Source organism: Pseudoliparis swirei, chromosome 4 (genome assembly GCF_029220125.1).
Source record: "Pseudoliparis swirei isolate HS2019 ecotype Mariana Trench chromosome 4, NWPU_hadal_v1, whole genome shotgun sequence".
Taxonomy (NCBI): domain Eukaryota; kingdom Metazoa; phylum Chordata; class Actinopteri; order Perciformes; family Liparidae; genus Pseudoliparis; species Pseudoliparis swirei.
The window spans coordinates 16,998,385-17,023,901 of record NC_079391.1 but is presented as its reverse complement, the minus strand read 5'-3'; the positions used below and the strand labels follow the sequence as shown (position 1 = coordinate 17,023,901).

Here is a 25,517-nt window from a genome sequence, read left to right as displayed (position 1 = left end):
GGTAGAGATTCGGACATTCAAGAGGCGAGCACTGGTGGCTTGTAAAGCCAATCCTCCCTGATTACTATGGCTGTCCTCGACCAAAGAAATTCTGAGACGACTAACTCTCCTAGATATTTTGGAACTTGGAACATAAAAGCACTATTATAAATCGTGTGGTTACGAGAGATGGGCTTATATGTTTCTTGTCAATAAGTCATTCAGCATAAATAATGGCGTTGAGAAACTTTACAAATGGGTTGTTGACATCAAAATGAAGGTGGACTTCAAAGATGGGTGTTGTGCCACCAAGGCTGCCGGATGGGGGGGGAAGTCCGGATGGATCCAGGATGAGAAGAACTCAAGGACAAGGCCAGCCCCCTTCACTTTAACTAGCAGGCGGCAAGCAGACACGGGAACCTGGCCTGGGTCTGCAGGAGTCGTAACATTAATTTAGGGACAAATTGCCTCAACTGTACACACACAATGAACTGCTACGTTCACAGCTATAACGCTACTAATATCTTCATTCTCACCTTCAAACCCTCTTTCTCAACTGCTAAAGTTACGCACAAAACCTGCACAGTGAGTTATTCCAGAGGTTGCTCCATTCATAACACCTCTTGAAAATGTACATCTTTAAAGAACTTTCCCTGATGCTTCGGCTCAGTTAACTGTTACGTTTCTCTTACTTGAGCCCCCCCCCCCCCCAAAGAAAATCCTGATACGCCCGTCTCAACTACAAGACGGCTTCGCCAGTCAACCCTTTAATACTGCATCCAAAAGTGTGATGTGTAGCAGTTGTTGTCCTGAAATAACCAAAATGATTCTACCTACTGGAGACCCCACTGAGTTGACTTGTCTGCAGTTCCCCTGCTGTGTAGGATAGTGTTTTACTTAGTGTTGCCTCTTTTTTAACACCTAGAGACTTTCCAGAAATGCTTCAGCTCTACTTATTGGTTGCTATAATTGTCCTCCAGTACACTTGTGAAGAGATTCTCTCTACATGCAGTCTCAATGGAATATATATAAAAAAACACCCAGTCCTTTGTCTGTGTACAAATGCATTATAAAAGCCAATACTAATATAAGCCAGACTAACTTTGGTCAATAAAGTGGATGTCCTCCAATGTTTTCTATTTTGCACAAAACTTTCTGTGAACCAACCAAAAAGCTCAGTTCACCTCTGACTTCCTCGGGATGAACTGCTCGCAAGCCTCAGACTTTTAATCGGCTCACATTTGAAAACACAAGGCAGGGGCTTATTGGCTCAACATTGATCGAACATAAATTGTGGTCTACTGGCTCCAAAATTCCAATTGTGGCTAATACCTCAATTACAGTGATTGATGGTTGAAGGAGCTGATCGTTGAAAGAAACAAAAACAGTGGTAGCACTGTAGGTAAATGTACATTATGAAATGTAAACGGGAGTATGCTGACCACTGAAAAACCAAATGTTGATAATCAACCGTGTACTGTTCACTGACTAATCATTTTGACCGATTAATGCCATTAATCAGTTTATCAGTAAAAAAAAAATCCAAATAACAATCAAATAACAGAGCAAAATAACATGAAGCAGCGTTTCACCTAATGGTGAGCCCACCTTAAAGGTCATCCCAACTTAAGGGAGCCTATTAATAGCATGGGATCCTGTGAACTGAAAAATACCCTGAGTTGGAAATAAAGAAGTAGAAGTCTTACAGGGAACACTTTCTGGGATGGCCCTGCAGCAAATGACGTGACTGGTGCCGAGGCTGCTGGTGGGTCCACACCTCTGATTCCAGCAGTCGGGCCAACAGACTGTCACTAATGCTGCTGTAGCGAGAAAAAGGCCTCAGCAGACGGCACATTAGACCATTAGAGATGCAGAAGACACCAGCACTGTATGCAGGCAGGTGCTCGGTAGAGTTGGTGAAATTGCCGCGGCCGCTGACCATGGAGGCTGGTGGTGTTGTTGCGGAGGAGTGCTTCATTGGACCACGAGCTGATTGGAAGGAGGGTGCATCTCTTGGCCTCGTGGTACTGAGGCAGAACCTCCTCAGGGTAAACCAGTAGATACACTGTTTTCTTTTTCCAGAGGTTCAAACTGGATACCAGGCTACTCGCTAGTCATTTACTGTCACAAGAGACTTGGAGCTGAAGCCATGATGTGCTTTTCTTTTTAATCTTTTATTTGACATGCACATGATCCAGTTCCCTTTCTGAGGCTATAGAGGTGCTTATATCACACATTATTTGACGATTGAAGAAAAGTGTTTTTTATTATATATTTTTTTAGCAAGACCTTGACGTCTACTTTTATATTAATCTTATATTTAGGAGGATATCATGGTTTTGGGCTTTAGGTGTCAGGGGAGAGCCAGACTGGGCATAGTTGTTTTTGTAGCTTTGGCACACCAGGGATTATTTATTCATTACATTACATGTCATTTAGCAGACGCTTTTATCCAAAGCGACTTACAATAAGTGCATTTCAACCTAGAGTACAACCCAAGAACAACAAGAACACAGGAAGCAACACTTCCTCAACTCAGTCGAACCACAAGCACCACAATAAGTGCCATCGAAGTGCCACTGAAATGCAAATCTGTGTTTTAATCCAGATATAGTCGGAAAAGATGTGTTTTCAGTCTCAGTTTCAGTATACCTGCTGGTCGTGATACAAGCTGATTTCTGAAACCAAATAAATGTAGCTTTCTCTCTACACTACCATCACAAATGAAACACGGAGATAAGCTTCAGCTTTAATGGTCTAGCACCTGAATTCCTCAACTATAAAATGTGCAGGTGTGATATCTAGTTTGGTGAGATGCATGTAGATTATCATGTTTTGTTTCTATGGTCAGAGACATTTGATTTGAATCTTTTACTTTTATTTATTAAGAAAATGTCTATGGGTCCATTGGGATTTTGGTGACTTGAGTCATGCAATTACAAAATATATAGTGGTTTCCTTTGCATGTGATCAAAGATTCTATATATAGAATACAATTACTGTGATTTGCTGTTGATGACAACATTTTGAACCAATATGAACATTTCTTTGATTCTGTTCCACTGCGTTTTTATAATTTTTGGGTTATGCCAGATATTTTGAACTTTGGAAACTAATTAAGAGACTATCAAATTAAAGAAAAATAAAGTATAACCCAGGCTTTAGTCTCTGATCCCACAGCTTTGAAAAAGGCATTCAGTCTTACTTCAGTCGAAATGTTCTGTACTTTATAAAATTAAAGATTCAAACTTGACAAACTGTGCCACTTTCAGGCCGGTAAAAGATTCATGGAATTATTCTGGTCTTTTGTTATCATTGCATCGTGCTGGCTAAGTTTAGAGTGCCATTTTGTAAAGTTGTGAAGAAAAGAAAGAAATATGGTGAAAAATGGCGTGTATACATGTCTTGTCTAACAGGGCTTATGAGAATGAAGTTCATTAAACGAGGCAAAGATTACATTCTAAGGTTTATAAAGGTTTATACATGGTACTGGAAAGAAATCCGTGGGCAGTTTTGTACATTTGCACTTGTTGAAAGCTGTCATGGAGTCTTTCTGTCAGTGCACTGATTATTCCGACTTTTTGGCCTCATGTTGTTTTGATCACTTTTTCTCCAGCTGCACTAAAGAGATTCTTTCTCCTTATAACTTTTCCAGGGCAGCTTGAGAAGCAGCCATCAGATATCTCCCCAGGAATTCCTGGGAGAGCTGAAGTCGGGGGTGATGGACGAACGTCTGTTTGCCTGTCTCGACTCGCTGAGAGTGTCGCTTACCAGCAACCCTGTCAGGTACAGTGCAATATTATGACAACGCTCTCTTCTTTTAACTGACATTGATGGGTGGCCTCACTATTGTCTTTTTTGTAATTAGTTTTGTAAATAATGAACAGTCGAAATGCACTTGGATCAGCACTATGTCCCTTGTTTTATTCTAGAGCTACTGCACGCCTAAACTTATTTTTTGAGCTGGAAACTAAATGATATGACAAAGTGGTATTGACATTTGAGTGTGCAAGGCCAATGCTGACATAGTTGACCAGCTGGGACTTATTTATATTGTCTTGAAACATAAAAAAAAAAATTATTTAACAAAGAGACTGTAGCGTATATTCAAGACTTGGATGTGCTTCACCTACTGCATACTTTTCCGAAAGAAAAAATAAGACAACACCACGTTTACATTTTTTAGTACAGGCTAGTCTTCAACCTTTATACACTTTTTATTGCAGTCAATATATATATATATATAAATAATATATTTTTTTATTTAAAGAAAAAATGGAAAAGGAGTAATGTTTAATCCCATACATTAATTTATTCATTGTAATGATATCTTACTAATTACCATTTCCATGTTGTGACATTTATTTAGCTTGTATGCATACCTGCATCTTCGGCTACATCGTCGCCTGTCATTGGAACAAATTAATTTAAATAATTTATTGGAATGGATCCTTTCACATTTGTATTTGTAAAGGATCACATGTAAATTAGAAGATGCATGAAGTTGACTCTTGACCTGGGCCTGTTTACTTTCCATTTCAATTACTGACATAATTGTCACACATTTTAAATTAGTTTTGCAGCATAGCATTTCCTGAACATTTAGATTCCTTCAATTTAAGCTTTTGTTTGACAACATTTTATCAATAATTATTTTCTCCAAAATTCCACATATAAAAATATTGTAGTTATATATTTATTAGGGCTGGGCAACGATTAACATTTTTAATCGCGATTAATCGCATGATTTCCCTGATTAATCGCGATTAATCGCATTTAATCGCATTTGTATACGCAAAATCCATAATTAATTCAAAAGTAGTGTATAGCGCACTTCTATTTTAAATGTTTTGCCATATGAATGAAAGTGCCATAACATGTGTTGTCCCTGTTAGAGTGAGACACCAGAAAACACTTTCAGTGCAGTTTGTCAATTCCTAGAACTTGACAATTATTTTAAATGTACTGCCATATGAACTAAACTAAAATGAACTATACATGCCTAAAAGGTGCCTAATATTTCTAGACTGAAATAATATCGGCATTATAATTATTATAACTATGAGGATTTTTTTAGTTACCTATTTTGTGGAGCCCCCTCAGGACTTGGTGCCCTACGTACAGCGCGTAGTGCGCGTTATGAGAGCGGCGGCACTGGTCGTAGTTTATAGCACAAACAACAATGAACGAGTGGAAGCGGCAAGGTGCTCTGTTGCCAGATTGGAAATGGTGAAGTATCGTACCAAAGGCTCAAAATGGTTGAATTTGGAGGATAATTATCATGTATCTGGCAACCCTGAGATCGGTCGACCAATGACTGTTCTCTATTCTGTCAGCTCACGCAAGAAGGTGGAACGTAAGGGAGATACCATTTCCAAAACTTGTAAGGGGGTAAATACTAGTCTATGAAAACCCAGAGAAACACAAATATCTGACGTTTTTGGAATCCCTGCCGGACGCATTTTTTAGGTCTCAAAAGCAGGACATGTCCGGGGGAAAGAGGACGTCTGGTCACCCTAACTAACCGGCCTGCAGTCTGTAGCTCTCCACTTCGCTGTGGCATTGGTTCGCTTCTCCTGCCTTGGTTGATCTCCTCCCTGCAGCGTCGTCTGCCGAAGCCTCGCTCCACTGTGTGCCATTTAAAATCTCCGTACTCTTCTCCATGTTTGTTAAACCGCGAATGACTTTCTTTTCCGGTTCCACAGCAATCAGTAGCAGACTTTTACAAAATAAAAGCCTGTGAGCAACACACTTTTGCAATAATAAAATAAATAATAAAACCTGCGTTAACGCGCGATAAAATAATTGTCGGCGTTAATTAATTGATGCGTTAACGCAAGATTAACGCGTTAACGTGCCCACCCCTAATATTTATTTGTAGGCTGGGTTAAAAAGTTATCCACTAGTCCACATCTTGACTATACTATTGTTTGTGGTAGGATGGCTAGTTTTTCAAAGGTACATTTGTTGCCAGTACGAACTAAATCTGACGGTGACTCGGGGGAGGGGCTGTTCCCTTTGGTTCAATCTTAAACTACATTGACGAGCAGATCCCTGGCAGCCTTGTCTTGCTTGTCTCCTTATCTTAGATTTAGATTGTTGCTTTTGGCTCTCTCGGTCTGAGTTTGGGGTTTCGCAAGTTTGTTTCACATTATCATTTACTCTGCCGAGACACTTAAAAGGCGGTCAATCTAAGCTTCAGTGGCTTCACCACCTATCCCCATATACACTGATTTATTTGATCCCAGTAAGCCATTTTCATAACTAATGTCACAGATACTTTTCTGTTCAATGCTTGGAAAAGCTTTGGAAAAATTTATTTGTATCACAAATATATACAGTATATTAAGATTGGTAGAGAATTGTTGTAATTGACCAATTTACCAAAGCGTATAATTACAAATAAACCTCTTTGTGAGGCAACACCCTTTCCCCCGACTTGGGTGGCAACTTGTATGCCAGATACATGTCAATGTGTTAGTTTCAGAGAGGCAGGGACTGGAGATCAAGATTTGACGGAAGGAAAAGTCTCCGGTGGCTCACTGTTGATCATGTCAGATCGGTTGGGGGGGGCAGAACCAAAGTATTACCAATAAGCTGATAATTGCTGCAGGAGCCAGGCAGAAGTACTGTGGCTACCTTGATGAAATGATGAGAAAGAGAGAGAGAGCATCAAGATGTTGACCTAAAAAGAAAAGCCCTCACAGACGAGCTGGAGGATTTGAAAACAAAGACGTACAATTGCTCCCTTGAGAAATCAGTGGATGAATACGCTGAGAAAGCAAACTGACCTTGATCACCAAATCCAATGCGTTCTCCTAAACTGTAAAAGAAAAGAAAGCTTCTCCGCTGGAGAACGAAAAGCAGATTGATGAAAAGCTTGCAGACATCTAACAAAATAAACTGAGAATGCATTTGGGTGGTTAAAACATGGAAATCGCTCGTCTTTTAATATTCCATTAGGTTCATTGTAAATTTGGGGAGGGGGAGATTAGTTTTAGAATTTTGTATTGCAAAAGCTAAATAAGTCTTAAATAGAAGTTCTGCAAATATGTGTGGATCAAAAGTTTATTTAGTCATTATATATATATATATTTTTAAACATTACTGCCTCCAAACTGTGTGTAAGGCTTACAGGTATTGGAACCAAAAGCACAACTCGGAAACAGGTAATGCAAAAAAAGGATCTTTGCTTGTCTTTTCAGGCAGGGTCAAAACCGTGTGGTCAGTTCAATGGGGCAATAAATCTAAAAAGGGGGCAGGCAAAATTCTTAGGTCGAGTAAACGGGCAAACCGGGTCAGAACCGGCAGAATAGAATCAATATTAGAATACACTGGAGAGCTTGGCAATGACACACAAGACAATCTGGCAGAGGACAAGTGGAAGTGAGGGAGCTAAATAGTGAGGGACTAATGAGGTGATGGGCAGCAGGTGAGAAGGGCGTGAGGACCAGGTGAAGGGAATGAGGGACAATCAGGTGAGGACGACAGGATCTGGAACGACAGGAGAGTTAATTAAGCAGGCAGGCAGGACGAATACTCCTGTTAAGGTGGAGAAGTAGTGACAGTTTTTATTATGTAAAGCTTCACAATGGAGTTCTCAGGGTATAACACATTTTACTGATTAACATAGTAGTGATTTGCCTGTCATAAAAATGTTTCGTTAAAATGTGTATGAACCCTAATACACTCCACACAATGCCTTTCTTGTCAAGAAAAAAACTGTTCTATCTGCTGTTAACGGCTGATTAGGGATGACTGTGGTCGTGCATCATCTTTCAGGAGTCCTTGTGTTTTATCCATTGGCAAAATAACCACTGTTGCTGCTTTGCACATGAGGTGGAAGCCTCGCGTACGAGAAATGTCGATGTGTCTGGTTTCATAACATCATCCTGAGGTGCTCAGTGAGTTTCACTGAGCTGTATTAACTGTCTGGCAAGCCACACGGGACTGGTTTACCTCGGCAGTATGAACCACAAAATAACAGAATTAAACTGGGATTTAATTGCAATAAACGGATGAGAAAAGATGCAGAAATATCCACATGAAGGAGCAGATTTCTTTGGGCTTTCCGCTGGACAACAATCAAACAACTTTTAAGAAGTAAGTTTTCTGGATGGAGTTTGGATTGATCGGTTTACAGCTTCTTCATCACCACATAAAATAACGTCTTTGAGGCATAAATACGGCGGCCTGGTTGTTTATACCAGACGGTCTCTGGTTTATACACAGACGTTTACACACCTCGAGTTGTGTCTGTACAAAAATGAGGTGCTATCCCATAACAATGGGTATCTAATATGTTGTCAATTTCTGATTCGACAACCACGGAAAATCTGTGGCAACAGGAGGAGAATCTCAACAATGCAATTTTTGCCCCCAAATATAAATTTAATTTTAAACTTGTGAATTACAGTATATGAGCAATTGTCGTCATATGGCAATAATAAGACTATTGAGAGTAGTCTACAGATTCAAAGGGTTTTCTTAGATTTTTTTTGAACAAAAAACAAACAATCAGTCAATTATATTCAATTGTATTCTTATGTCTTGGTTATTTCTTGTTATTACATTGTTTAAACAACCATTTTTTTATAAATCCAAATTATATTTATTGATTTTTTTGTGTACCTACTTAATACAGAAAGTCCAGATAGGATAAACAAAACAAAAACAAAAAGCTATAAAAGGGGTATACATAGATTAATTTAATTTACAAACAAAGATTCAGCAGAGCTGAGGGGACAATTTAATTTTAGACAAATTAAAAAGTACATAAGATATATGTACAGTGTAAAAATATATGTACATATGCTTATTTGTCAACCAGCACCAGTTCACCCTCATCATCTGCGTCACTGTTGGCCATTGGAGCAGTAGCTGGTCTGACCTGCTGTCTCTATTATTGAGCTGATTACTCCATGCTTCTGTAAAAGAAAAACAGTAGTTATGTTACATGTGATAAGGGACTTAATCTAAACATTTAAAGCTTGAAGCCCCAGTCAACTGAAGTCAACTAATTGTATTAACCCAACTAGAGGATTGGTTGTGAACCACAATATGTCAGTAACTTATGATGATGGAAATGATTCACTGACTGATTTATTTATTACTATGATAGTTAAACATACCCGTATCGTATTTGTGGTATTATATTGTATTAATGGTATCTTATTGGGTATCATGATATTTATGGCAGTTATAATTTGTGTCTTGTGACAACCAGGATGTAGAGGCAGAAAAGACTCAATGAAAAGGCTCATGGCTAAGCAGCGTCAACGAGTCTTTAAAGGACTTGTTCAGGCTAAAAAAGGAAGTTGGTTCATGAAAGACCACATTATATAAAATGTAAATGTCTATTCCTTATTATTATTTTTATAAGGGCCCGAGCACTGACGTAGTCAGAATGGAGGACCTATTGTTCTTTAAATTGTTATTAACACCGTACGTGTTTTCAGCGCATGCTTTGTTCTTAATCAGATCAGTTTAGAGTTTAGGACAGAACAATCAAAAGACCACAGTTATAAAGGTTTGGGTTTCATCAAACAACGTAGATGTGGTGTGGCGAGTAAAAAAAACCAACTGCAGGGTCATTTTCTCAGACTTTCATACAATCAGACTTCCTTTTGCAACCGGAGGAGTCGTACGCTGCTGGTGAGAATGTGAGTTTTAAGATGCATCCACATTGGCAGGTTGCTGCCTGGTTATTCAGAGCTCGGTTAAAGAGAGGATTGCAGATGGAATTGATAATGGAATTGATAATGGCAACAACAAGGCTTGATGGGTAAAGAAAACAATAGTCTATTCTAGTATTTGTGCCGTGGTGGTTGTTCTGCCCCATCGTGGTGAATATGTGACTTTTCAGGTGGAAAGCAAAGGCTGTGTTGCCCATCACTATTTGGTTCAAGGCAAAAAAAGAAAAGAAAAGTGAAAATGATTTATTATGATCTCATTTGATCCACATCTGGAATTCGCTGCTTTATTTGGTTGAATGTGTGAATTTGTGATAAATGCTCTATGAAGGCTATTATAAACATCTAGTAAACGTGTTATTACATCATGTTCACACACCTCAAGCGTGTATATAATGAATGTATGAATAAATTAATCGCTTGCTACAAGAGCTCCCATGAAACGTGGTATAAAAAGCTCCAGTCTATGTGTATCCACTGCTGTTTATGGAAGCCTCACCTGTGTGAGCCTCGAGGAAAACGTGGCTTGCAGGCTCCCACTTTTGATTAAGTCACCACTAATAAATTGGATCGTCAGACTTCTGTGTCATGACTGAGTCTGGCTTGATCATAAATCTGCCTCGCCTAGAATTGGTGGCCGACAGCGCTTACCCCTTTGCTATCTAATGGCACCATGATGGTCCTGATGGTGGGATGGATTTGCCGATAAAGGTATTTTGTCGGCCACTGTTTTGGGATGCTGGACACTGTCACTTTCTTGGAACCGTGCCAGCAATCATCTCTCACTCACTGCCTCAGTCCAATATCAGGTGTTGTCTGATATAGGCTGGCAGACTTATGTGCTCCCTCATCGGGGTCCTTCAGGCGAAGAGAGGGCAGACTTGGAGGTCATTTGGTACTTCCTGCAGCTCCAGAGTGTCCTGTGACGCTTGTCTCTGACCCCTGTTTGCCGTACCCACCTCCACTATTCTAGCTCTCTTTCTCCCTTTTTGTGAAGCGAGGCCACAGTGCTAGCCCACAGGACCAGCAAGGCTACAGGATGTAATTGTATTAAATGGATTTGATAAATGCATCTGACAAACAAGTGGAAATTGGTTTTTGATTTCATATTAAAGCTGACCTTCAGGTTCCAGATTTATCCTCAGTTTAGCATCCCCTATCCTTACACCAACGTTTTTAATAAACGTTGGATTCCTTTCTCTCATACACCCGGCACCCATGTAGTTCCCACAGACAGAACTAGAAAGAACAAACCACATGCTTTACTTTCTGGTCGGTTGTAAAAGCTGAAACTGACATTTGTAATTCTTTCAGTGACCTTAGTGAAAGCAATTTTGGACGTTACAGTTTTTTTTCTTCTTAAATTAACCAACCAAAAAACAAAAAGTAGTCACAAGCATTGTTGGTGTTAGTAGCAATCTGCTAGAGTGGCAGCAAGCCGTCCTCACTAAATGACGTGACGTCTATTCTGCATGACTGTTTCTACCGTCTGTCCCCCCCCCCCCGCGTCACCGGAGAACCCTCTTGTAGTCAGTTAACTTGCTATACTTGGGACAACATTTTAAAGTTTATTTTTTTTATATTTGTGGTTCGTAATCGCTTTAGTGCAATGCTGCGCTTCACTGCGTGGGAACCTTGGAGGCATTCTCCTGAGATTCTGTTTGAAGTCAAGCTACCTTAGCTGTGAAGTTAGCCAAATAAGCCGCCTCATTTTTCTTTTTGATTTATGACTGTTTTGGTTTCCCTGGGAATAGGATGATGAATTTCCTTTCCTTATATATATTTTTTTGTCATGCTCTCGCTCGCTCCGTTTCTGTCTTTCTCAGATGTTAGCCCTCGGTCGAATACGGCTTTGCTTCTATTGAATCTGTTGATGGCGTGCTTACAGTTTTCCTCCGATCCCAGAGTGAGTGTTAATGACTGTTTATTGCATTGTATAATTAACAAATCCAAGTAGTTTACAGTATCTCATTCACATGTTGGCAGACGGAAAATAACCCCATGTTATTGGTCCAAGAATTCATGTTGACGTTTGAGGCAGTGATGTGGAATATTTTAGTTGCAAAATCTTGTTTCTGTACACTGTCCATCAGCGACCTAATAGTGAGGAGGAGACTGATCCTGGGTTCAGAACCGCAGAGCCGATCAAAGCTTTGTATGTGGGATTAAAAATGGTGAATGAATCTTCAGGTGTGGATGAGATCAACACAGATATCCAGGTTGATACTACTGGTCGCAGATATGACAACTGTTCGCTACAATCTCACCTCTTGCTAAGAAATAAGCTCCCTGTATTGACCGTGTCTCTCCAGCCATTTTTGTAATGCAGACTTCCGCTGTTGATCTTCCCAAATATTACTACGAGTATTACTATGGCAAGTTGTAGCGCCTCCGCTTCGTTTGCATCCGCTACCCCATGAGATTACGTGCAGGAAATAGAGCTGCGGCTCTGAAGGCAGCATGTATAGATCGGCTCTGTGACGCATGTGACCGTTGAAGGTTCCCTGGCCGTGTGTGCGTGCGTGCGTGGGTGTGGCTCAATGACCAAAGACAATGGCGACGTTACCAGGTAGCAGTCTGAGATAAAATCGGTGACTCAGTTTCTCCAGCAAAGTGTTTTCAGATTATTTTTTCACAACCCGACTCTGAACACTGAGGACAATCAGGCAGAGAATATGATTAAAGTTTGTCATTTGGGATGTGGGAGACGTGCCAGATGTTGGGAACTAATGAAACCCAAGGGCTGCCAAAGCATGCTAAATTAGCAAACAGAATTGTAAACACTAATTACTTTAGAGACAGACAGCATGTCAACTACAAAGCACGTGTGACTAAATTAATATTACTGCTGTTTTAGAAAGTTATTATCAACTTGGATTCTACGTTTTTCCGATTGTTTTTATAGTTTTTTTTTAGAGCTGTCAATCGATTAAAAAAAATTAACTAATTAATCGCACATTTTGAAATTGCGATTAAAAGTTAAAAGTTCATTCTTTTTAAAGACAAAACTTCACACAGAGCTGTGTTTTCAAAGAGGCTCCTACATATACAGTGCCAGCGAGGTATTTAATATCGTGGATGATAAATTGTTTCTTCAGTGAAACATCAAATTAGTTAAAAAAATGAGGTATATTGAGACCCCATTGGTCCTGTCATCTTTAACATTGAACAGCAGCAGAACCAGTGGCCTTGGTAACTGACTGACATTCACATATGTCACGTTAACCCTCTGGAGGCTGGGGGCATTTTATACATTTTACAAAATAAATTAAATTCACCGTTTAAAGTCTTTTGCATGTGACACACCCCCACGTGTTATACATCAAACATTCCAGAACAATCTCAGCTCTGAAATGAGCCTCATTGTCCTCGCGCCGTGTTCTCTGGTTCTCTGACTGACAGGCTGCTAAATGAGCCTTACCCGTGAGGTGGGAGGTCCTTTGTGATTTACTGAGTGTTCATTGTTTATTTTCCCCCGAAATGTTGACAGACAAACGGATTGACCAATCACGTTGAAGGTTTCGTGTGTCGAGTTCTTTCCGTGCCGCGTCACCCGACACGTCGCCCCTCTGTTCCTCTGTGTATCAGAGGGGGAGACGGGAGGAAGGAGGAGCAGGAGGAAACCCGACTGATTCATCCACGAGTTAAACTGATTTCTGCTCCTTATTTTCGCGGAGAAATGATTGTTTTAAAAACGGAAACAGTGTCAAACCGTACTGCCGCGGTTTAAAAAAAAAATTAATCGCATAGATTAACGCGTTAACGCTGACAGCCCTAGTTTTTTTTCTTCTTTTTCCATAGTGTATGGACACATGTTTGCAGTATAATAATAATAACAAAAAAACTAGTAACCATGCGGAATACACAGTTTACTGAGAGATGACCGGTGACATTATTAAACACACCAGCCACGAGTGCCTCCATTGGTCCCCACAACACTGCTCTAGAAATGAATTATATTCACATTACTGCTCACATATTTTAAATGTTGTGGTATTGAGATGGCTGTGACATAAAACTCATCTAACTGCATTACAGACTAACAATACTACAGACATCTGCGGCTTCATATTTTTACTTTTTTGTCATCTTACTTTCTGTTCAAATTCGAATTGCACCATACAATCCAGTTTTTCTCTCTTTTTTAATAGCCTCTGTCTTTTGAGTCACCCTCTTATTATAAAAACTTTATTGCCATCACCACTGGACAGAAACGCTCTGTGCTTACGTTCGGTGTGAGCCAGTTAATTGAGCGGTTCATTGTCAGCATAAAAGTAGCAGGTTATGCGAGTTGACGCAAAGTACCAGATCAACAGAATGGCCCGCTGTCTGTCTGCACAGCCTAATGCGTCTTCTGCCCACTGGACTTCCTGACCTTCAGCTGCGACTCAAAGGCACATTCCTTGGATACATTATTGCCTCAGCCTGATTGTTCTTGCTCTCGAAGATGAGACTTTTCTCCAGGTGCTGTGGATGGCTATTAATTTGCCCCTTTCTGGGCTCTGAGATGTAGTACTATAGATCTTTGCCAGGCCTCTTACTAGAAGCCTTTTGAAAACACTCATGTGTTTCAAGGCAGATGTCTTCCATATTTGTTGCAGCAGACCCTGACTGTACAGGCTTGTTGGTTTCCTGTGCAATAATTCCTGCCATAGATCAGCTGGTTATTTTCCTTTTGCTCTTTGCCTCCGCACTGATGATGAAAAGCTAGCATGCAGTGGGCCACTGAGTTATGTATTTCAATGAAGCGTGTGTCAAGCCCCTCGCCTGGCCTCCTCTATAACCAGCATGGCCAGGGCCACGGCCCAGTGAAAAGTGATTTATATTTATATATATTTTTTTCTCAATCACGAGAGCTTCAATTCACAGCTACCTTGGCGGCAGCCGTCCCCTTCTTCATCAGAATGGCAGTGACAGTTGTTTTCAGCCTACCGTATTTTCTTGACCCTGCCACATACAGAGTCAGACACCTTGATGATGCAGTGGCCTGCTCTGCTTCCACGCTGTATCAGGCAGTTTAGCATAAGGTTGTCATGACGGCAGAGGTTGGGGACATTTGAAGCTGTGGTGATTTTTAAAATAGGCCGAACCATTCACTAATATAATCCTATATGACAAAATCAAATAAATTGTTGCTATTCGTTTGTGCAATGATTGCCCTCGACTAAATTATAACCCAATACATCCTGGTGAGCTTCACATGGAGGCTCGACTACATCAAGAGCAGAACGTGTTTCCCCCTTGATGGCGTGCACTTTTCCACATCCATCTCACAGGGAACAGTTTGGACACAAAGCATACATCTGACTGGGAGGCTGATTGTGTGAAAATGTTTGCTCAAGATGGTCTCGACTTTTGCCGTTCTTCTCGACAAAGATTAAGCAAACTGAAATTGTAAGCACTGTACATACGGAGCGGTGGCGTCTCGAGAGATGAGCCAAAGTTCAGTGATCGTAACACGGTGGATTTCTCAACTCTACGGTGTCATGTGCGTAATGACTGTCCACTTGGGGCGTCAGCAGTCTAAGTGTTTTCTAACGGTACATGTGATCTGTAGAAACCACCTCGCCAGTTACTGTCGCTGTCCTTATGAAGTTACTGATTTTAATCAGCTACCCTCTTCAGTCACGGCATCAAAAAACGATAAAAAGCACTTTGATCATTGCTAGTGCAGCGTTTCCTTGTTTCTTTTGGTGGAAAATAAATCAGTCAGCCAGCACCTGTGTTCATTCAAGGTATGAAAAACATGAGATGTGAAGCAAAAATAAGCATCTAAACACCATCCACATACAACATCACACTGCTTCTAAAGACGTGCAATTCAGATAACGGCTTCGCATTTTGTGTCACCTTGAGAATTCCTGTAGATTTGATGCTGGGAGGCATGCAGCTTGTTGATTAGGACTGTACAAACACTGCATGCTAATGTTCAGAGAGGTTATTCCGTTTCTATCAGGAGGGAGGTGCAGTCTCACTCATGATGTCTTTGTTTCTATATTCTGCATGCCCTGAAGGGTTTTGCCTAAACAATCTGTTTGTGCTTCTTATTTGAAGCAAAGTTTAAAAAGTCTATGTTCTTTTTGGTGAAAATCTTGGATCTTAAGCATTTTTAATTCTCAGTGATGATAAATAGTAACTGTTTTCTTTTTACCTTCGCATTGAAGATGCGGAAGGTTATGTTTTGATCGCCGTGTATTTATGTATTTATTTGTATCCGTGTTACTCGCATTGCTCAAAAAGTATTAAAGCGAATCGCATGGAATTTGGTGGGCTGATTAGTTATTATCCGGGACCATTTGATTAGATTTTCTTTTTACCATAGTGCGGCCAATTTTTATCCAATTGACATGCAACTAATGCCAAAATGTTCATAATTCAATGCCCAATCTTGTGATATGCGAAGGTATGCGCTCTGCCGATTGCCCGTTCTAGTTATTTCTGTTTTGATTGTATCCACCAAGTCTCAAAATTTGACTAGTTTTTATAAGGCAAAAGTTCATTACTTCTGTTATGTGTTGCACCACAAACACACACACACACACACACACACACACACTTAGAAATGATTGTAAACCAGAACTGGGAAGACTAAAAGAACTGTTTGGTTTATGTAATGGAATGCCATATTTTATTGGTAGTTATTAACTTCTTACGGCGCTCTCACAACATGTGGCTCTAGAGAGATATTGGTAGCCAATGCTAGAGTTCATTACAACCTCTGGACAATTAGCCTTTCCAGACTAAATTGTTAAGGAAGATGCTTCAAGGGTAAGTCAGTGGTTCTCAAACTTTTTCTGTCACGCCCCTCTTCTGAGGAAGAAAAACGGTTGTGCCCCACTGCCCCAATAAAATTGTAACAAAATGGTCCATACTGATTTTGTATTGAAATAACTTTTTGTGCTTTTTCAAAAATGTATTATTGTGGCTGCAATTAACCTGTTTTGCACAGAATATATTTTCAAGATAATAACAATAAAGTTTAACCTGTGAAAAATAAAACAAGTTCAAATATTTGGCAATAAAGCGTTTTACTGCATATCTTTTCAAAACAACAATAATGTGCAACCTTTTGGAACACAAAACTAGTGCAGATATGTGTCACGTTGTATCTGTATTAGTGGCCACAATGAGCCTGCTCTCCACGACAAGTCTTTTAAAAAACGGGTTGCAGGCTTGACACGGCCACTCTTAATTCATGCTCAATGTTGAGCTTTTATTTTGAAGGGTAACAGCAAAAAAGTTGATATCACGGAGGTAGGAGATGGCGAATCTGTTACAGCGTAACGTAAACATTTACACGAAAGTACATGCATTTGATTTCACCATGTATTTATTATGGACTTTGTTTAATTTATGTGTGCTGTGGAATATGTGAAGTTCTCAATAAAGGTCTTGAAATAAATAAAATCTTAATTTCCCCTTGCGCCCCACCTGTAATATCTTCGCGCCCCACTAGAGGGGCGCACCCCACAGTTTGAGAACCACTGAGGTAATTTAACACTAAAATTTAAAATCACACTTGTTTTCCTCTTACCTGTAGTAGCTAGAATACATGTTGCTGCTGCCCACGTCCAGAGCTGTGTTATTACCTCGCTTCCATGTATCCTTCGCCAAAATCGGGTCATGCTGACTTTTCCCTGTTGTTACACCGACTATGGTTAAGAATCCCATGCAAGCCCACTTAAAAACGCCCACACTATCCCTATTACGGTCTCATATTTTCACCAGCACAAATCTCAAATAGTTATTAGTTGGGTTCCTTCAAACTATGTCTTCTTCACTGGAAAGAAATGTGCCTTTCTCTGAGGAAAATAAACCTTTATATTATGTTTGTCCCAAGCTTTAGCTCCTACTTTATTCACAGGCAGCATTCCCTGGGATCAATCAAAGGCACCTTCCCCATAAGATGTGTCTTAAATCAACTTTCACAAAGACGGAGCAGTCGGGAAAATGCAATCCTCCGATGGCATATTTTATGGAGCAGCGTGAACTTGCTTAACCTCCTTGAGAATGATACGTCTCACAAACGTCACTTGCGTCATATTAGTACATCCTCCATTTCCCTCTGGCCCCAAACTCCTCAATGATTTGTGATTTTTAGTTTTAGCCATGTTCACTTTTATCACTTGGAGGATGAATGCCACTGTATTAAGGCCTTTAACAACAGTGTGTTGATATAAGTGTTTTTCTATCTTTGTGCAAACGACACTGGACGCATGTTTATTTCTCAACTGTAAAATGTCCTGCTCAGTATATATCTTGGTCAAATGCATGGAATCCTTTCCAACGACCTTTTTTTTAATCATGTCTTTAATGGCCATCATTACATCTGTAAATCCTCATATATATTGATATGCATATCATCCTCAAAATTGCAGTATAGGGTCAGACTACACAACATGTATAGATAATTCTCGCTTGAACGATGTCTGAAGGTGCTTTCCATTTGCCGTTTCCCGATGTCTGATATATATCAGGGCAGAAGTTTGCTTCTGCTGCTTTCCCTCAGCACAAAGTATGGAATTCTACTTGTATTTTTCTTGCTTAAATTTGTCCACAGTGGTGCATGAGTATGGAGGTGTTGCTGTCAGTTGTCAGTTTTACAGTGTTATGATATTGATTTAATGTTTGTTATTTCAGTTGGGTGCAGAGCTTTGGGCATGAGGGTCTCGGACTGCTGCTGGACGTTTTAGAGAGGTTGCTGTTCAGGAAACCGTAAGTTTGCACCCTCACTCATGTGTGCAGACTCTCACCTATCTCACTCTTGTTTCTTGATTCAGAGTCCTGTATCTGCTTCTGACAATGTTCACTCATTTCCAACCCCGCTGAATATAGTTTGGAGTCGTCATGCTTTACTTTAGAGATCGACAGCTCCTCATTACTCTCTTTGGTCCCCAGGCAAGAGAAGCTTGACAAAAAGAATCAACACAAAGTTGTCCAGTGTCTCAAAGCCATCATGAACAATAAGGTAATGACAATGTATTTTTTGTTGTCAGCAGACCCATGTGATACTGTTTCTTAATTTTAGTAGAATTGTAAGTTGCGTAGTTTGTTTAACCGCTAGATGAATAGGGGTGTCATTCTTTACTAGCATTTTGTTGAAAGAAAACAGGCATGGCGGGGGGTGATTCTTGTTTTTATGTTTTTCAATGCTTATTTGTGTCTGTGGGCATCATAGCCCACATTAAGTTTATTTGCAGTTTGATGGATTCTCATAGACTCTTTTAGGGGCAGCTGGGTTCTCCCACCAAATGTGTACTATTCCTAAATTCATGTTATTCACTTTTGTCCTTTTACCCTTCGGGGAAAAAAAACTATCTGAAATAACTTTTTGTATTTTGATTTAAGATTTATCTCCAAAGGTAATTTGAATCCCATCCACATAAACATCTGGTGTTTTCATGCTATTACCAAATTGGGCACCTGGGATTTCAATTACAAAGGGTTTATGACCAGTGGAGAAGAAGAGTAGCTTCACGACAGTATGGAGCCAATTGGGGAGAGTTTTACTAATGTCCTGATGCAATCTGGATGATGCTGTGTGGCATGTTTGCACAGATCCAAGTTTCCTGGCGTGCAAAAAGTCCTTAACAGAGCGAGTATGTGACTCAGAGTGTTGGTGAAAAGAAAGAGAAGTGAGAGAGAGAAAGAGAGAGAGAGAGTGAGAAAAACAACTTTATTGGCAGATTCTTTCAATGTGGTAATGTACGACACACCACATGAATAACCATACATCACACAACAGTGTGTTTCTGTTTTGTTGTGTGGGTGAATATTGCATCTCAAACAAAGCAGTCTATTTGCCTTACAGATCTTCACTTTCCTCGGGAAGGCAAAACTAGACTTTTAGTTATGGATTTAGTGTCTGAGTTTAGTTCCTGTGACTCCTTATAGGATCTGTGGCCGCAGCACAGTTTGGCCTGTGGACAATAGACAAGCACCTTAAGAAACTACTGCCCAGGTTTAAAGGACATGTGCTAGAAAATATTTTCCATTGAAGTGTCTTTATTTCTCAAAGCTTCCGCTTTTTGCCGTTAGTCAACAGTGGCTCTGGAAAATAAAAAAAAATAAAAAAGGTCTTGCCACGAGGAGCTAGAGCCCAACCGAGACAGAAATGTTTTGGCACAAAGTGTGCTGTAAGGTCTCATGTAATCCTGCGTCTCAACAGGCGCCAGACGCCAGCATTTACCCAGAGGCCTCTCTGTCAGCCCAGACCTTTCCCTGGCTAGAGAGGCATCTTGGGATGGGAAGTACCCACAATGCCAAGAAGACAGGTGTTCTCTGCCAGCTGTCAGTGCAACCTTTTTTCCCTTTTTCTTCTCCTTCTGCCTTCCTGCGTGAAGTCACACGGTTGCATATTTCCTATTGTCTCTCAGCAATGGCACAATAATGTAATGCTAAATGTTACCACCCTGTGAAAGTTCCCTTTGAACAACTTCACAGTATCAAGGAAACTAATTATCCAGTATACATACAAATCTGAATTTGAATCACAGACTACAATTTTGCTCGGTGTTTACACTGTTTATCTTCTATCGACACTACGTTAAACTGTATGCAAATATTGGTATTGAAAAGATCTGCCAGGTTTTACAAAGTAGATCAAAACAATGACAAAAATATGTTGTGTATACATCAGGTGCGTGTTTGAATAGACAATCCTTCTCCGGCTTTGTCAACTTCTTTTTAAAAATGTTATTTTTAGCACGGACACAGTTCATCTTTCTTCTATTTCTGGAGATTGAGCAACCACTGGCTCCTTCAGCGCAAAAGTAAAGAAGTACCCGGTTAAATTACTGTGCTCTGGTCATGAAGTAAGTTTCGTGAAGCCATCAGTTATTTGAACCGTTTAATGCGTGACGCATAGCTAAAGATATCATGACGGACATTACAGAAATGTGACAGAAAAGTAATAATATTTCAAAAAAAGTAAGCATACAATTTAACTGCTTGCACATAACTGCTCAGATACTAGGACACATCTGAATAGAACACAACTTGCCTCGCTGACTGCATCTTCAAATGTATAAAGCCCACATCAAACAGGCAGACCGCAAATTAGATTTGAGTGCCCAGTAATGCTTAGTGTCAAGTCAACAGAAGCACTTTGCAATCGTTTTTCAGAGAGGAAAATATTACTTTTCGATTACTTTCCTTGGTAAAAGAGAGGGCCAACTACTTGCTATACAAAGGGTCAATTAAGTGCAACTCATTATTTGTTCCGGGCATTTTAATTCCTAAAAAAAAGAAGAAGAATTTATTAACCACAAGCAATGAATGGACCTGTGTTCTCATTGTTCAGTAGTAACTACTAATAAGGGTGGTCAATCATCTGTCAACCTCTGAATGACGGTGCATTATAAATGGAATAACAAAACAAAAATGTAACCTTCAGTCTAACTTTGGCAAAACATTTGATCATTCAAACTTAATTCGGACTAAAGGTTAGTATATTTACATTTTTAAATACATCTTGTGTTCCTACGGTAATCACATTTGGGTGTTACTGTTTCACAGCATATATAATCACAGTGTATCTTGGTAATCATGTTTTGTATTTGTGTTTACTGCAGTATGGCTTGGATCGAATCCTGGGGGAGGAGAAGAGTCTCTCGTTACTGGCAGGAGCCATTGATCCCTCCCAGTCTGCCATGATGACTGACGTGATGAAGCTGCTGTCAGCCATCTGCATTGTGGGCGAAGAGAACACGTATGGCTCTGCCTTCATTCATTCTGTCAATATATCCATGTCTTTTGTCATTTTTTAAAGATGACACTTTTTTATTTAGCAGTAATGAGACTGGGTTGATAACTGCCATTTATTAGTCGTTATCAATTCATATCAAAGGGTTTTGTGGGGCCTCTAATAGAGGAGGTGAAACACAAAATAACCAACAGTCAGTGAAAGGCTGAACTGACAGTGTATGCATTAAAGATTTGGAATAAGTGGAAAAAAGCCTATAGCTTGTGAGTGTCATTGGCACACACAACAAAACTGCTGTCACTAAATAGTACTTTACGTTAGCAATATATTGCAACAGCCGTGCCTGAAAAATGAAAATGCAAAATCGAAAGACTCTAATGTACAGTTGAACAGAAGTTGCGTTAATTATTGATCAATATAAGTTGTATCTGTTTTAATTTTCATCACGATCCTATTAGTCAGAAGTTCCGCGAAGGTGGTGAAATCCCAGCGAAAAAGCCCAAACACTCGCGTCAAGTTAAGCAATACGGTGCGAGAGGTAGGACTTTGTCCTCAATAATGTCCGCTTCAAGGGTGTTGTTCGGCAAACCCTTGAAATTGCCATTAAAGGAACCTTGGGCGCAGTGGAAAAGGACGCTCACGGTCCAAATCCTTTTAAATTAATGTATGTATTCTTTTTTTTTTTTCTCCAATGGTGCGCTAATGCATTTCATGTTTTCATTTTAGTTTGGAAAAGGTCCTTGAAGCGATCACCACAGCAGGGGAGTGGCGAGCCATGGAGCGCTTCAGTCCCATCGTCCAGGGACTACGAGATCGTTCGGTTCAATTACAAGTAAGTGCAAAGTACAGCTTTTGACACCTGGTCGTTTCCTTCAGATATCTCTGAGATGAAATATGGGATGAATATTTCAACACATCACAACTGCTCCGTGCTCAAGGGTCTCTAGTCACACAATATTAAGTCTGATAGTCTTTTATGTCCGAGACCTTTTTCGTTATAGCCTTGCAAAAATGTAATGTAATCTAACAAATCTGGGTGTTCCACTCAAAATGGCAACATTGAAGCACCTGTATCGAGACTGTTATTTTACCTATTATTATCAAACTGTATGTTCATTTGCTTGTGTTTGTTTCTTGTTTCGGGGGATTGGTTTATGTATCGATATTGGTGAAGTGTCCGACTTGAGGTTCGATCTGTTGCATCTGATTTTGCTATTTGCAGTAATGAACATAATACTTGTTAATGATCTTAGTTGCTCGGTTGAGATGAAGATCTTCCAGTTGCATTACAAACTACTGTATGGACTGGAGGACGAGGAATGATATCATTGTGCAGTAAAATCAACACTAAAAGAACGGCTAAGGAAAAACACAATAACACAACAATAACAAGAGTTAACCATAACCCCCCCCCCCCCCCAAATATTTCTCTTATCTATGGAAAAAGTAGGCTTTTCCCCTTGTCATGCCCATAAGTTAATATATTGTAAACTCTGAGTCCCCCTGTTAATCCACTTCATGTTTTGACAAATCTTTACCTGTCCATGTCCATTTTCCATTTATTCATCAGACACACTACTTTACATGTAATCCCTCTCTTTGTGGACATAATTGTCCACACGTATCCTCTCCCTGCTGATACGTACTCTTGAGATGTTGCACATGGGCTGCTTTAAACCGGGACGGCATCAGTTTATGTCACAATAATGTAATTCATGATGAAAGTATGTTGTCTGCATTTTTAATTGGTATCTGAGGGATGGGAAGAGAGCGCTCATTCACACACACACACACACACACACACACACACACACACACACACACACACACACACACACACACACACACATTTAGCAGATGAGCGAACAAGTCTAAAATATGTTACCATTTGCTCCTCTGGTTGTGAAATGGCCGAAGTTAAACTGGAATGAATGATGGGACCTTTTTTGCCCACCTGAAGCAAATATCCGGAGCATTTTCTTTCAGTTGGCTGTAACTACCTTTGACAGGTGCAAAGCCGTAGGGACGCGCGAAGAGGGTGGAAGCAACGGAGGAGGAAAATAGTGAGGGAAGGATTTGATGCTTTGTTATTGCTTTGCACTTCCTAATAAACATCACAGTTTCATTTTAGCACCATGCATTATTAAAGCCCAGCTGCAGTTATCCTGACCATGGTACTGTGTGGCCAAAGGCTCGCTGTCCTACTGGACTACATTTACACACCGTCTCCTCTGGCTGGCAGCCTTTGGCTCCGGGAAAGCATTCATTTACACAGGAAGGGGAAACGGACCCTTTCAGTGAAAGATGCCAGAAATCTTTCTTAACCCTTGTGTTGCCTTAGGGTCATTTTGACCCGAATCAATATTACACCCTCCCCCCGATTTAGGATTAATTTGACCACATTCAATGTTTAATGTCGGTGTTCTTTCGGTAGTCAACAAACAAACATAAAGTGCCTCACACTTAAACTTGGAAAACAATATTAATTCTAATAATTTTCTGGAGGTTTTAATTGCTGGCGTCAAATTGAACCCAAAGGGTAAAATATGTTAGTAAATATAAAGGTAACAAGAGGGTGAAACATTGAATCGGGTCAAAATGACCCAAAGGCGGGGGGGAGGGTGTAATATTGATTCGGGTCAAAATGACCCTAAGGCAACACAAGGGTTAAGGTCAGAGTGTCCCAACATATCTGAGATGACTGAATACATGGATATGAATGACTGAAGTGTATGATGGTCTAGAAGCAAATTACAGACTTGAAATAGTCTCGTACCGTTGCGTCTATATTGTTCTATTCATGGAAAATGATGGAAAGCATTGCTGTGATATTCTTGCTCCCTCTTTGTCTCTTGTTATTGATTAAGTGTTTCCAGTGTCAACTCTCTGCGTATTGATCTAATTCTGAATGAATGTATCTACACTGGAACCAAAGGGTATTTAGACTTTAGGCAATCATTCAAATATTTGTTACAATCTTTAAATATAAAAGTGGCATTTTGTCGCCGGCCATTGCACCCCAGGGACATGTCAAGAAGAAGGTTTTGTGACACTTTGTCATGCTACCTATGCATATCTATTATAAAATTCAAACTTGAGTGCAATGACGACAAAAAAATAACATAAATCAAATTTAAAATGAAGCTGAACACATCTAAATACCCTTCCTCCACTTTAGCATAGCTATACTCTGTTTTCACACGAGTGGATTGCTTTACTGATCAATAATTTATTTTTCTGTCTGTTTGCTCGGCTAGTTGAAGAGTCACAGGATGCGCCGGTCCCCGAGCATTAAACCGAGCTCATAGACGAGTGAAAAACTGTCTCCAAAAGAGCGAGTTGCCCTTAAATTGACTGTTAGTTTTGTATGTATGGGAATGCAGTTGTTGCATTAATATTAAAATCAGCACCCCTTGGTTGGTGGCTGGAGAAAATAGACATGCATTAGTTATGGACCTCTGCTTCCAAGGACATAACTCATTTTGAATGCATGCCGGCATGCTTTTCATCAACTTCTGGAAGAAGTCCGTCATCTCTTTCTCTGATTCTCCCTGGGCTCTCTCTCTCTCTCTCTGTCTCTCTCTATCTCTCTGTCTGTCTGTTCTGTGTACCTTTCATGTTGCAGGTGGCATGCATGCAGCTCATCAATGCACTAGTAACATCCCCTGATGAGCTGGACTTCAGGCTGCACATCAGAAATGAATTTATGCGCTGTGGCCTGAAAGAGATATTGCCGGTAAGCGCACGCACACACGCAGACACACACACACACACACACACACGCAGACACACACAGACACACTCACACACACACACACACTATAAACTCACACCCACCTTGTATTAATATTTAAATGAGTTGTCCACTCCAGCAAATAATTTATGAAACACAGAGGAGAGTTTGCACGTCCTCTGTCTGTGCCAGCACCCACAGTCCAATAAAGTGTCTAGTGCCTTGGCTAATAATCTTCTTACGAGCTTTTATGCCTTCTACTTAACATATTTATTTGTTGTAAACATTGTTGCTGGAGCGGCCAAGAAAACAAAATAAATGAAAGCGAGGAGCAGGTCCTGACACCGGTTTATCATGATTAGGAACAGTGTTTAGAACGAGCTGCTCGTCTTCACATGAGCTTGATTCT

At 40.1% G+C, this 25,517-nt stretch overlaps 1 protein-coding gene across 1 annotated transcript in view; it reads left to right on the top strand.

The window, feature by feature from the left end:
- Positions 1-25,517, top strand: part of LOC130192398 (protein diaphanous homolog 3-like) — a 161,674-nt gene that overhangs the window by 13,496 nt on the left and 122,661 nt on the right. The window contains exons 5-10 of the mRNA XM_056412368.1: positions 3,635-3,765; positions 18,312-18,386; positions 18,570-18,639; positions 21,245-21,381; positions 22,102-22,207; positions 25,001-25,111. Coding sequence (XP_056268343.1) covers positions 3,635-3,765; positions 18,312-18,386; positions 18,570-18,639; positions 21,245-21,381; positions 22,102-22,207; positions 25,001-25,111 — 630 coding nt within the window. The remainder of the gene's footprint in view (positions 1-3,634; positions 3,766-18,311; positions 18,387-18,569; positions 18,640-21,244; positions 21,382-22,101; positions 22,208-25,000; positions 25,112-25,517) is intronic.